This window comes from Amblyraja radiata, chromosome 5, assembly GCF_010909765.2.
Source record: "Amblyraja radiata isolate CabotCenter1 chromosome 5, sAmbRad1.1.pri, whole genome shotgun sequence".
Lineage (NCBI taxonomy): Eukaryota > Metazoa > Chordata > Chondrichthyes > Rajiformes > Rajidae > Amblyraja > Amblyraja radiata.
Window position 1 is genome coordinate 110,384,554 of NC_045960.1, and position 14,505 is coordinate 110,399,058.

General features: G+C 47.9%; 1 protein-coding gene across 1 annotated transcript in view; it reads left to right on the forward strand.

The window, feature by feature from the left end:
- LOC116973790 (coiled-coil domain-containing protein 162-like) overlaps nucleotides 1-14,505 on the forward strand; it is a 64,316-nt gene that overhangs the window by 41,025 nt on the left and 8,786 nt on the right. Inside the window, exons 13-17 of the mRNA XM_033022096.1 lie at nucleotides 683-835; nucleotides 3,688-3,822; nucleotides 4,559-4,711; nucleotides 7,708-7,917; nucleotides 11,380-11,497. Coding sequence (XP_032877987.1) covers nucleotides 683-835; nucleotides 3,688-3,822; nucleotides 4,559-4,711; nucleotides 7,708-7,917; nucleotides 11,380-11,497 — 769 coding nt within the window. The remainder of the gene's footprint in view (nucleotides 1-682; nucleotides 836-3,687; nucleotides 3,823-4,558; nucleotides 4,712-7,707; nucleotides 7,918-11,379; nucleotides 11,498-14,505) is intronic.

A 14,505-nucleotide genomic window follows, 5' to 3' on the forward strand; every position in this document is an offset into this window, starting at 1 on the left:
TTCTGGACTCCCCCAACATCGGGAACATGTTTCCTGCCTCTAGTGTGTCCAAACCCTTAACAATCTTAGATGTTTCAATAAGAAGTCCTCTCATCCTTCTAAACTCCAGGGTGTACAAGCCCAGCTGCTCCATTCTCTCAGCATATGACAGTCCCGCCATCCCGGGAATTAACCTTGTAAACCTACGTTGCACTAACTCAATAGCATCCCCTCTTATCCTTCTGAACTCCACAGAGTATTAACTAATTGGTTTTGAAAGTGCTAAAGCGAGCTGCCTTGCCTTTGGTTTTGAAAGTGCTAAAGCACTTTGGTTATGTTCATTCTCCCTCTTCAAGTATTTGATTGGTAAGGAAGACTGAACAGTGAATTATGAGCAACTCAAGGACACTTTACATAGAGCAAGAAAATGTATAGGCATTAGTTCATGTTTAATTCGCAGAGTGCTCAGTTTTGCATCCCTTCTTTCCCGTGAGGCTTAGATTGGAATTCTCAAGCTAAAACTATTTTTTCCTCGTCTCCGGGCGGGCTCCGTTGCGGTGGTATCTCGGGAGGGAGGGAGGGAGGGTCGCGGTTGTGTGTGTGTGTGTGTGTGTGTGTGTGTGTGTGTGTATGTGTGTGTGTGTGTGTGTGTGTGTTGCCGATGGGCCTGTTCTCATCACCCCACTTGTCACCACGACGACAGCAAAAGCTGGACGAATACCACGTCAACATGAACAAGGCGGCCTGCAGGCTGATCAGCGAGGTGCGGAAGAACGGAGTGGAGAACATGATTCTTCTCAAGAGGAAGGCTGGCTCGACTAAAAGCGACGATGATTTGAGGGGGAACCTGGAACGGGTAAGCGAGCTTGCTCACCCGCTGATCTTTACAGCGGTCAAACCCTGGCAATCCAGAGGTCAATGCAACCATGGCAACAGATGTGGGCGTGTTGGCCGGTGTGGGCAAGCTGGGCCGAAGGGTCTTTCTCCACACCGTATCACTTTATCTCCATGGCAACCCCGATATTACCTTTACTCTGACAAAAGGTTCCGACTCGAAACATCTTCAACCATCTGTTTATCAAGGACTCATTTACGCGTCGTGATGCGCAGGTGATGCACACATGGCGTGCATTACGCGCGCATGGTGCGTGGTGACGTAGGCAGTTACGCGCGGGCCGTCCCAGGATTTTGGGATTCACAAAATCTTCGCGCGCCACCTACGTAACGTGCAAATGACGCCCAAGTGAGACAGACCCTTTACTCCAGCACTCTGTGAAACGTCACCTATCCATGTTCTCCACAGATGCTGCCTGACCCGCTGAGTTACTCCAGCACTCTGTGAAACGTCACCTATCCATGTTCTCCACAGATGCTGCCTGACCCGCTGAATTATGGTGCAGCAGCATCTGTGGAGCTAAGGAAATAGGTAACGTTTCAGGCCGAAACCCTTCTGGAAATAGGCAACGTTTCGGGCCGAAACCCGGAAGGGTTTCGGCCCAAAACGTTGCCTATTTCCTTAGCTCCATAGATGCTGCTGCACCCGCTGAGTTACTCCAGCACTCTGTGAAACGTCACCTATCCATGTTCTCCACAGATGCTGCCTGACCCGCTGAGTTACTCCAGCACTCGGTGACACGCTGAGTTACCCCATTTTCCCTGACTCGTGAACCTACGCTGCACTCCCTCAATAACAAGAATGTCCTTCCTCAAATTAGGGGACCAAAACTGCACACAATACTCCAGGTGTGGTCTCACTAGGGCTCTGTACAACTGCAGAAGGACCTCTTTGCTCCTATACTCAACTCCTTTTGTTATAAAGGCCAACATGCCATTCACTTTCTTCACTGCCTGCTGTACCTGCATGCTTAAATTCATTGACTGATGAACAAGGACCCCCAGATCCTGTTGTACTTCCCCCTTTTCCCAACTTGACACCATTCAGATAGTAATCTGCCTTCCTGCTTTTGCCACCAAATTAGATAACCTCACATTTATCCACGTTAAACTGCATCTGCCATGCATCTGCCCACTCACCCAACCTGTCCAAGTCACCCTGCATCCTCATAGCATCCTCCTCACAGTTCACACTGCCACCCAGCTTTGTGTCATCTGCAAATTTGCTAATGTTACTTTGAATCCCTTCATCTAAATCATTGACGTATGTTGTAAATAGCTGCGGTCCCAGCACCGAGCCTTGCGGTACCCCACTAGTCACTGCGGTACCCCACTCATGAACAGTTCAGGAACAGCTTCTTCCCCTCTGTTATCAGGCGTTCTGAACGCTAGGGTCCTGTCCGATTCACCTCTACCCCATTGCGGACATTGGACTTTGTCTGTGGAACTGATGCGCTACAATGCTGAGAACTATATTCTGCACTCTGTATCTCCCCTTTGCTCTACCTATTGTACTCGAGTTTGACTTAAATGTATTCTGATCTAAGTGGATAGGATGCAAAACAAAGCTTTCCATTGTAACTTAGTACACATGGCAGCAAGGTGGCCCAGCGGTAGAGTTGCTGCCTCACAGCGCCAGAGACCCGGGTTCCATCCTGACTACGGGCGTTGTCTGTACGGAGTTTGCACGTTCTCCCGGTGACCTGCGTGGGTTTTCTCCGGGTGCTCATGTTTCGACATTCCCAAAGATGTGCAGGTGTGTAGGTTAATTGGCCCATAAGTTGCTCCTAGTGTGTAGGGAAAGGTTGACATGTCTGTCCAGATGTCTAATATAATATTATCATACCTGCTTCTCTACATCCTTGGCAGCATATTTCAGGCAAGTTTGTAGGTCGATTAGCCTCTGTAAATTGTCCCTAGTGTGTAGGATTGAAGTAGTCGTAAATTCATTAGACAATAGACAATAGGTGCAGGAGTAGGCCATTCAACCCTTCGAGCCAGCACCGCCATTCAATGTGATCATGGCTGATCATCCCCAATCAGTACCCCGTTCCTGCCTTCTCCCCATATATAACCATATAACCTTATAACAATTACAGCACGGAAACAGGCCATCTCGACCCTTCTAGTCCGTGCCGAACACGTATTCACCCCTGACTGCAATCTTTAAGAGCTCTATCTCTCTCTATCTTGAAAGTATCCAGAGAACCTGCCTCCACCGCCCTCTGAGGCAGAGAATTCCACAGACTCACCACTCTCTGTGAGAAAAAGTGTTTCCTCGTCTCCATTCTAAATGGCTTACCCCTTATTCTTAAACTGTGGCCCCTGGTTCTGGACTCCCCCAACATCGGGAACATGTTTCCTGCCTCTAGCGTGTCCAAGCCCTTAACAATCTTATATGTTTCAATGAGATACCCTCTCATCCTTCTCCTTCTTCTTCTTGCGTATGGCGTGCACAGCCTAAAGTTGTAGGACAACTTGTGCTATTTGATCTTATTTGATTGTGCACGCCAGGCTGATTGCATTCGTCGAAACAGGGCGGACCACGTGAAGGTTGCAATCTCCCACCCCTCTCATCCTTCTAAATTCATGTGATAGGAGCAGAATAAGGCCATTCGGCCCATCAAGTCTACTCCGCCATTCAAGCATGGCTGATCTATCTCTCCCTCCTAACCCCATTCTCCTGCCTTCTCCCCGTAGCCCCTGGCACTCCCCCTGGACAGGGGATTGCTGGTCGGTGTGGGCAGAAGGGCCTGTTTCCTCGATGTATCGCTAAAGTAAACCTAAACCTCTATTTCCTTTCTCTTTTCTCAGCAAGATCATCTCCAGTCCTTGCGGGAAGAGAACAGCCAGCTACAGGGATTGGTTTGTAAACTGAGAACTCTCAACTACTGGAGACTGACTGCGAGGCAGGAGCAGTTTCAAAGGTCCTGCACAGCCTTGGAGCAGGTGAGGCAGAGTGGACAAGAGGTCACAACTCACGGGAGCAGAATTAGGCCATTCGGCCCATCAAGTCTACTCCGCCATTCAATCATGGCTGATCTATCTTTCCCTCCCAAACCTCATTCTCCTGCCTTCTCCCCATAACCCCTGACACTCGTACTAATCAAGAATCTATCACTCTGCCTTAAAAATATCCACTGACTTGGCCACCAAAGCCTCCTGTGGCAATAAATTCCACAGATTCACCACCCTCTGGCTAAAGAAATTCCTCCTCATCTCCTTCCTAAAGGAACGTCCTTTAATTCTGAGGCTGTGCCCTCTGGTCCTAGACTCTCCCACTAGTAGAAGGAGAGAAAGGGTATTTCTTTAGTTAGAGAGTGGTGAATCTGTGGAATTCATTGCCACATGAGGTTGTGGAGGCCAAGTCAGTGGCTATATTTAAGGCAGAGATGGATGGATTCTTGGTTAGCGCGGGTGTCAGGGGTTATGTGGAGAAGGCAGGAGAATGGGTTTAGGAGAGAGAGAGATCGATCAGCCATGATTGAATGGCGGGGTAGACTTGATGGGCCGAATGGCCTGATTCTTCTCCTATCACTAATGATCTTATGAACTTCACCCTCTTGCTCTCCCTCTCCTACTCTCTCTCTCTCTCACTCTAACTCTCTCACAGTCGCTCTTTTACCGAATAAAAAGGCAGCCCATGAGCAGAGTTGACACTTTCTCGTCCATTGTGTGTGAGCAGGAAGGTATTCAAAGCAAGAAGGATTACCTCAACGTTAAGATGCTGGCGGAGGAGGAGAAGGTTGTCCTGCAGCAGCAGCTGGTGGCGCTGAGGAGGGCCCTGTGCCGGTCCCAGTCCGAGAACGAGAGGATAAAGAACGAGCTGGAGAAGGAGGTACTCAATCCCCATCTCTGCATCGCACCCCACACATAAACAGGGAGCACCTCGAACTACAGTCTCGACCCGAAACGTCACCCATTCCTTCTCTCCACAGATGCTGCCTGACCCGCTGAGTTACTCCAGCACTCTGTGAAACGTCACCTATCCATGTTCACCACAGATGCTGCCTGACCCGCTGAGTTACTCCAGCACTCTGTGTCTTTTTCTCCGCCCATTTGTCATGCAGCTTCACAAATACGAACCCGCAATCATTACTTCAGCCATATATTTATTCATTTACTAGACCAAGTGGGACCCGTTGGGCCCCGTTCCCCAAAGCAATATTCCACCACTCACCCGATCCCCCAACGCAAGCCGTTCGCCCAACGCAATATTCCACCACTCACCCATAGCCCCTAACTGTGCAGGCGTGGCTGATTTCCCCACATCCCCCAACACTCCCTCCCCCTCTTCACCCTCACTCTTCTCTCCCCTCTCCTCCTCTCCTCCTCTCCTCCTCCACTCCCTCCTTCACCTCTCCCCCCCCCTCTCCTTTCCCCCACCCTCAGTCAGTCCCTCCCTCCATAACCCCCTCTCCCCTCCCTACCCCCTTCCTCTCCTTCTTTCTCCCTACTCCCCCACTCCTCACCTCTCCCCTACCCCACTCCCTCACTGAACACTATGTTTAAATAACAGTTCTCCTCCCCCCCTCCCCCCCCCACTCCCTGCCTCTCCTTACAACAATGTAACAAGTCTCTCATTGCACTGGGTGGAACACTGTTGATGGGCAGTTTATGTAAATGAGATCCCATTGTGATGTCATTGTCGGGTGGAGCACTGTTCACGGGCAGTTTATGTAAATGAGATCCCATTGTGAAGTCATAGCTACTAACTGCCACTGCAAGTTCAGGTGATTCTTTCTCAAACTGGATTATGTAAAGTTAAAAATGTGAATATCTTGTAAAATATATCATCAATCTGAACGAAACGATACACCACACCACAGGACAATGGTCCAAAAATTGTAGCGCTATCGTGTACGGTTTTGGCGTAATTCAGGGCATGACTTGCACGTACGTACACACACACACAGAGAAGATGAGAGTTTTAGTAATATAGATGAACAAAACAGATGTGTCATGTGGAATTAAGGTGATAAAATAAATGTAATGATTAGTTGGAATGTAGGAGATAAGAGGCGAGTACAATTCATGCATTTAGAGATGTCATGCAAATCTACATAACTTATTTACTAGAATGTTGCCTGGGTTTCAGCAACTAAGTTACAGAGAAAGGTTGAACAAGTTAGGTCTTTATTCTTTGGAGCGCAGAAGGTTAAGGGGGGACTTGATAGAGGTCTTTAAAATGATGAGAGGGATAGACAGAGTTGACGTGGATAAGCTTTTCCCACTGAGAGTAGGGAAGATTCAAACAAGAGGGCATGATTTGAGAATTAATAATAATAATAATAATAATAACTTTATTTATAGAGCACTTTAAAAACAACCACTGTTGCAACAAAGTGCTGTACATGATTAATCATCGACAAAAATTTATTACACGACAATAAAAACATTAAAAGAGGGAGTAAAAACAATTAAAAACAAACATTAAAAACACTAAAACAGGAGCAAAGTCTCATGCAGGGTCAAAAGCCAAGGAATAGAAATGGGTTTTAAGATTGGTTTTGAAGATGGACAGTGAGGGGGCCTGTCTGATGTGCAACGGCAGAGTGTTCCATAGTGCCGGAGCAGCAACAGAGAAGGCTCTATCCCCTCTGAGCTTCCGCTTAGACCTCGGTACCTCCAGGAGCAGCTGATCAGCTGACCTGAGGCACCGGGCAGGAGGGTAGGGATGAAGCAGCTCAGAGAGGTAAGGCGGGGCGAGGCCATTTAAAGATTTAAAAACAAATAAAAGAGTCTTAAAATGAACTCGAAAGTAGTTGGTCAAGAAGAGGGGTCACTGGCCGAATATGAGCCAGTGGAGGGAGGCCAAAATTGGCGTTATGTGCTCCCTCTTACGAGTTCCAGTTAAAAGGCGAGCAGCAGCATTCTGAACCAACTGGAGACGAGCCAGGGAAGATCGAGCAACTCCAAAATAGAGTGCGTTACAGTAATCCAGCCTAGACGTGATAAAGGGCTTCACCTTTGCCAGCTGCCTTAAATGAAAGAAGCTGGACTTAACCACCGCGCCTATTTGATGATCTAATTTAAAATCACTGTCCATCTTAAAACCCAGGTTCAAAACTGTTGGCTTCACATACCGTGCCAGGGGACCCAAGTCAACAAGGGGAGGTTCACGGCAGTCATTGGGACCAAACAATATCACCTCTGTCTTCTTTTCATTAAATCCTAGAAAGTTTAGGGCCATCCAGGATTTAATGTCATCAAGACATAGCAGAAGTGATTTGACAGAAAAGGCGTCTTCCTTCCTCAGCGGCATATATAGTTGGCTATCATCAGCATAACAATGAAAAGAGATGCCATGCTTTCTAAGAATGGAACCCAGAGGAAGTAAAGTACAGTGAGAAAAGCAGGGGCCCTAAAATTGAGCCCTGTGGAACCCCGTATGACAGAGGAGCGGAGGAGGATTCAAAACCAGCAAGGCTTACACACATAGTTCTGTCTGCCAGATAAGACCTTAAGGGACAGAAGTTTAAGGGGCAACATGAGGGGGAACTTCTTTACTCAGAGAGTGGTAGCTGTGTGGAATGAGCTTCCAGTGGAAGTGGTGGAGGCAGGTTCGGTTTTATCATTTAAAAATAAATTGGATAGTTATATGGACGGGAAAGGAATGGAGGGTTATGGTCTGAGTGCAGGTAGATGGGACTAGGGAGAGTAAGTGTTCGGCACGGACTAGAAGGGCCGTGATGGCCTGTTTCCGTGCTGTAATTGTTATATGGTTATATGGTTATAACTATGCAAATAGGTGCCAAACACAAAGTAGCCCTTTGTGTCTATCTTTAGACTAACCATGCCGCCGTATCTTTGTGCTGATTTCATTGAGGGTAGAAGCGGCTGCTGAGGGAGTACCGGCACCGTGCAGCTGAGGAGTGGAAGAGTCGGCAGCAACTGGAGCGTGTGAGAACATCCAGCGTGGAGCAGTGCCTGCAGGAGGTGCAGCTCAAGGAGCACACGCTCAACACGCTGAACGCCCAGCTGGAAAACACCTGCAAACACGCCCAGATGCAGCACAGTAAAATCAGCAAGGAGATCAAACAGGTACGGACGATTCTTCACTTCCAGACATAGAGTGATATAGCGTGGAGCTCAATGCTCCATATTTCAATCAATCAATCAATCAGTTTTATTCGTCACATTGCACATAAAGTGCAAGTGAAATGAATTTGCCAGCAGCGGTACAATAATAAAGAACACACAATACACAATAAAAATTTAACACAAACATCCACCACAGCATTCATCACTGTGGAAGACAGAAATTGGCCAGTCCTCCTCCATTTCCCCCCGTGATCGGGACCTCAACCTTCCGCAGCCGTCGCTGCGGGCGTCCAGATGATAAAAGGACAAGGTAAAGATCAAGGTAAGTCCCGGATCGGCTCTTCCACACCAGAGACCGCGGCTTCAGGCTGGTGTAGGCCGCAAGCCGGCGGTCGTAGATTTAAAATTTGCACCGCAGCCAGAAGCACCGCAGACCGCAGGGCCGGCGGTCGAAGCTCCCCTCCAGGGGCGATGGTAAGTCCATGCCGGGTCCGCGGTAGAAGTTGGCCGTGGGCCGTCATTCGGAGCTTCTTTTTCCCCCGGGTCCCCGGGCTGCGGACGCCGCGCCAGCTGGAGCTCTGCAGACCACGGCTTTAGGCTGCCGGCTGCCGCGGGCCAGCGAAACGGAGCGCTCCCCTCCGGCGAGCCCCAGCGAGGGCTCGCCCGCTCCACGCCGAGTCCACGCTGCGCCCGCCGCTGAAGCCCCGGGCGCGTCTCCGGGAAATGCCGCACCGATCCTTGATGTTAGGCCACGGGGGAGGCGACCTGGAAAAAGTCGCCTCTCCGTGGAGGAGGCGACCAAAGCGGTTTCCCCCTCACCCCCCCCCCCCACACCCCCCCCACACCACCCCCCACACAAAACACACCGAGGAACATTAAAAACATACATTAAAACATACTAAAAAAACAAAAAACGGACACGCTGCTGACGGCGCCGGCTTGCAGCGCCCCCACCGACCTTTCAGCATCGTAAAGCATGAAAACAGCCACTGAGTAGGAATGTTCCAAAATTTTGAGATTTTCAAAATCAAACCTGTAATTAATCCAATCAGATAAAGCATAAAAATAACTTTAATTTGATACCTAATTCAGTTCCATATCTTCAGTATAAAAAAAGTTATGGTCATTGTCATACTCGGAAATCAGCATCTTGTTCCCCATTGCTTTTCCATTAACTTAACACAAAAGCTGTGATCGTGGACAATCAATTGACATAAAAGTTGACATGACTTTCTTAAAAATGATCCATGATCAATATTTTCATACTAAATATCTGACTAAAAACCTCCGCACTACATAGCTTTTAGTCAGATATTTAGTATGAAAATATTGATCATGGATAGACAATTACACAAAATATAGATAATTTAGATGTTCTTATGACATGATTGTGCAAAAAATAATGATTTTGATTATCTTGAGAGTGGATGTTTGTGGATTAAGACAGAGATCGGTTTGTGGCCGCCGCCATGATTTTGCGTACAGTCAGACAGGACACGGCCGATATCGGTGCCTAAATAACATATTTTGGATCATCAGATTAACATGAAATCAGGGTAGACAATAGACAATAGACAATAGGTGCAGGAGTAGGCCATTAACACCGCCATTCAATGTGATCATGGCTGGTCATCCACAATCAGTACCCCGTTCCTGCCTTCTCCCCATATCCCCTGACTCCCCTATTTTTAAGGGCTCTACCTAGCTCTCTCTTGAAAGTATCCAGAGAACCTGCCGCCACCACCCTCTGAGGCAGAGAATTCCACAGACTCACAACTCTCTGTGAGAAAAAGTGTTTCCTCGTCTCCGTTCTAAATGGCTTACTCCTTATTCTTAAACTGTGGCCCCTGGATCTGGACTCCCCCAACATCGGGAACATGTTTCCTGCCTCTAGCGTGTCCAAACCCTTAACAATCTTACAAGGGTAAGATGTTAAATAAACGCCAAACAGTACATACCTTTTGCTCTGTCTTGAACTTGCGATACGTGATTTAAGGAGTTTTAATCTGATGATTTTCATCCAGATTCTATAGTTAAACAGCGTTTTTTTCTTTTTTTTAAAACGCGAATGGGATCTCAGAACGAAATTTCCTCATAAGCTTGTTTTGTGAGGAAATCCTTCCCTGACAACCAATAAAAACCTACATTTTACTAACCCTCCCCACAGCCTCTCGTGTCGCACGCACAGGCAGTGAGCTGATCAAGAGCGCCACTGATGGCAGGGATTTGTAACAATGCTACACTGAGTCCACACAAACCAGCGATCACCCATTCATGGAGTCATAGAGTGATACAATGTGGAAACGGGCCCTTCGGCCCAACTCGCCCACACCGGCCAACATGTCCCAGCTATACTAGTCCCCCCTGCCTGCGCTTGGTCCCTATTCCTCTAAACCTGTCCGATCCATGTACCTGTCTTGCCCAGACTAGAGGAATGGAGGACCAGAGGGCATAGGTTTAAGGTGAAGGGGAAAAGATTTAATAGGAATCCGAGAGGTAACTTTTTCACACAAAGGGTGGTGGGTGTATGGAACAAGCTGCCAGAGGAGATAGTTGAGGCTGGGACTATCCCATCGTTTAAGAAACAGTTAGACAGGTACATGGATAGGACAGACCTTCAGAATTAAGGGACAGAAGTTTAGGGGTAACATGAGGGGGAACTTCTTTACTCAGAGAGTGGTAGCGGTGTGGAATGAGCTTCCAGTGGAAGTGGTGGCGGCAGGTTCGTTGGTATCATTTAAAAATAAATTGGATAGGCATATGGATGAGAAGGGAATGGAGGGTTATGGTATGAGTGCAGGCAGGTGGGACTAAGGGAAAAAAGTTGTTCGGCATGGACTTGTAGGGCCGAGATGGCCTGTTTCCGTGCTGTAATTGTTATATGGTTATATGGTTAGGTTTGGGAGGGATATGGGCCAAGCGTAGGTTGGTGGGACTAGTGTAGCTGGGACATTGTTGGCCAGTGTGGGCGAGTTGGGCCGAAGGGCCAGTTTCCACATTGTATGACTCTATGAATGGGTGATCGCTGGTCGGTGTGGGCCAGTGGGCCTGTTTTCATGCTTTACGATGATGAAATATGGAGGAAAACACAGATTGGCGGGGGAGGTTAGCATTCTGTGAATCTGTTTAGCTTAGTTTCGAGATACAGCGCGGAAACAGGCCCTTCGCCCCACTGGGTCCATGCCGACCAGCGGTCCCCGCACACTAACAGTATCCTGCATGCACTCGGGACAATTTATATTTACACCAAGCCAATTAACCTACAAACCTGCACGCCTTTGGAGTGTGGTAGGAAACTGCAGATCCCGGAGAAAACCCACGCAGGTCACGGGGAGAAGGTACAAACTCCGTACAGACAGCACCCGTAGTCGGGATGGAACCCGGGTCTCTGGCGCTGTGAGGCAGCAACTCTACCGCCTAGGGCCTGCTGTGCGCAGTAACCAGTTTGCTGTCTCTCCTCAGCTACGCGGTCAGCTGTCACATGAGCGCAGCCTGAAGCTCGATGCCTTCCAGAGGGTTGACGAATTGCAAAGCCAGGTGCATAACTTTGAGGCTGCATTATCCGTCAGCAACAATGCAGGTAATGCAACTCTATACTCCGTTATTTGACAAACTGTTTAGTGTAGTTCAAAGATACAGCGCCGGAAACGGGCCCTTCGGCCCACCGAGTCCGTGCCGACCAGCGATTCCCCCTAACACTAACACTACCCTACATACACACACACTAGGGACAATTTACAATTGATACCAAGGCCATTAACCTACAAACCTGTACGTCTTTGGAATGTGGGAGAAAACCAGAGATCCCGGAGAAAACCCACGCAGGTCACGGGGAAAACGTGCAGACTCCGTACAGACAGCGCCCATAGTCAGGATCGAACCCAGGTCTCTGGCGCTGTGAGGCAGCAACTCTACCGCTGCGCCATTTTGCCTCGCTTGTTCTCGTTCACTTGATTTAGCTAGTTTGATCGGTTATTTTATTGACAAGTGTACCAAGGCTCAGTGAGAAGCTTTTTGTTGCGTGCTATCCAGTCAGCAGAAAGACTGTACATGGCTAAGTAGGTAAGACATTTTTTAAAATTCATTTTGGGATCTTTACTAACATTCCTAGTTTAGAAAACATGGAAAAACTTGTGCTGGACAGGTCATTTTGACATCAGCTTGCTCTGCCCTTTAGTTCAGTCTAGTTTATTGTCACGTGTACCGAGGTACAGTGAAAAGCTTTTTGTTGCGTGCTAACCAGTCAGCGGAAAGACTGTACATGATTACAGTCGAGCCATTTACAGTGTACAGATACATGATAAAGGAAATAACATCTAGTGCAAGGTAAAGTCCAGTAATGTCCGATCAAAGATAGTCCGAGGGTCACGATAGTCCGAGGATCCTTTACTCAGTACTTTGTTGAGGCACCTTTGGCAGCGATTACAGCCTCAAGTCTTCTTGGGTATGATGCTACAAGCTTGGCACACCTGTATATGGGTAATTTCTCCCATTCTTCTCTGCAGATCCTCTCAAGCTCTGCCGGGTTGGATGGGGAGCGTCGATGCACAGCTATTTTCAGGTCCCTCCAGAGATGTTCGGGCTCTGGCTGGGCCACTCAAGGACATTCACAGACTTGTCACAAAGCCACTCCTGCGTTGTCTTGGCTGTGTGCTTAGGGTCGTTGTCCTGTTGGAAGGTGAACCTCTGCCCCAGTCTGAGGTCCAGAACGCTCTGGAGCAGGTTTTCATCAAGGATCTCTCTGTACTTTGTTCAAAAGGGAACTGCAGACTGTACTTTGCTCCGTTCATCTTTCCCTCGACCCTGACTAGTCTCCCAGTTCCTGCCGCTGAAAAACATCCCCACAGCATGATGCTGCCACCACCATGCTTCACCGTAGGTATGGTATTGGCCAGGTGATGAGCGGTGCCTGGTTTCCTCCAGACGTGACGCTTGGCATTCAGGCCAAAGAGTTCAATCTTGGTTTCATCAGACCAGAGAATCTTGTTTCTCATGGTCTGAGAATCCTTTAGGTGCCTTTTGGCAAACTCCAAGCGGGCTGTCATGTGACTTTTACTGAGGAGTGGCTTCTGTCTGGCCACGCTACCATAAAGGCCTGATTGGTGGAGTGCTGCAGATATAGTTGTCCTTCTGGAAGTTTCTCTCATCTCCACAGAGGAACTCTGGAGCTCAGTCGGAGTGACCATCGGGTTCTTGGTCACCTCCCTGACCAAGGCCCTTCTCCTCCGATTGCTCAGTTTGGCCGGGCAGCGAGCTCTATGAAGAGTCCTGGTGGTTCCAAAGTTCTTCCATTTAAGAATGACCGAGGCCACTGTGCTCTTCAGGACCTGCAATGCTGCAGAACTTGTTTTATACCCTTCCCCAGATCTGTGTCTCAACACAATCCTGTCTCGGAGGTCTATGAACAATTCCTTCGTCTTCATGGCTTGGTTTTTGTTCTGACATGCACTGTCAACTGTGGGACATTATATAGACAGGTGTGTGCCTTTCCAAATCATGTCCAATCAATTTAATTTACCACTGGTGGACTCCAAGTTGTAGAACATCTCAAGGATAATCAATGGAAACAGGATGAACCTAAGCTCAATTTTGAGTGTCATAGCAAAGAGTTTGAATACTTATGTAAATGTGATATTTCAGTTATTTCATTTTAATTACACTGCTAAAATTTCTAAACACCCTCATTCTGGGCAATTGTGTATAGATTGATGATTAAAAAAAAAGAATGGAATCCATTTTAAAATAAGGCTGTAATGTAACATTACAGTGAAGGGGTCTGAATACGTTCGGAATGCACTGTACTACTATCAGGTCTCCCCTTAACCTCTGACGTTCCAGAGAACACAATCCTAGTTTATCCAACCTCTCCCTGTAACTGAAACTCGCTAATGCAGGCAGCATTCTGGTAACACTCCTCCACACCCTCTACAAAGCCTCCACATCCATCCTTTAGTGGGGTGACCAGAACTGCCCGCAATACTCCAAATGCAGCCCAACCAGTCTTAACTCAAGACTAAATGAAAATGCCTTTAATTTAAAGTCTTTCATTTCAAATGTAATCTTTTAGCAACTGAACCATCCTATCACCTAGAGAGCGGTCCTGAGCGACTATCTACCTCATTTAGAAACATAGAAAACAGGTGCAGGAGGAGGCCATTCGGCCCTTCGAGCCAACACCACCATTCATTGTGATCATGGCTGATCGTCCCCAATCAGTAACCCGTGCCTGCCTTCTCCCCATATCCCTTGACTCCACCAGCCCCTAGAGCTCTATCTAACTCTCTCTTAAATCCATCCAGTGACTTGGCCTCCACTGCCCTCTGTGGCAGGGAATTCCATAAATTCACAACTCTCTGGGTGAAAAAGTTTTTTCTCACCTCAGTCTTAAATGACCTCCCCTTTATTCTAAGACTGTAGCCCCTGGTTCTGGATTCGCCCAACATTGGGAACATTTTTCCTGCATCTAGCTTGCCCAGTCCTTTTATAATTTTATATGTTTCTATAAGACGCCCCCTCATCCTTCTAAACTCCAGTGAATACAAGCCTAGTCTTTTCGATCTTTCCTCATATGACAGTCCCGCCATCCCA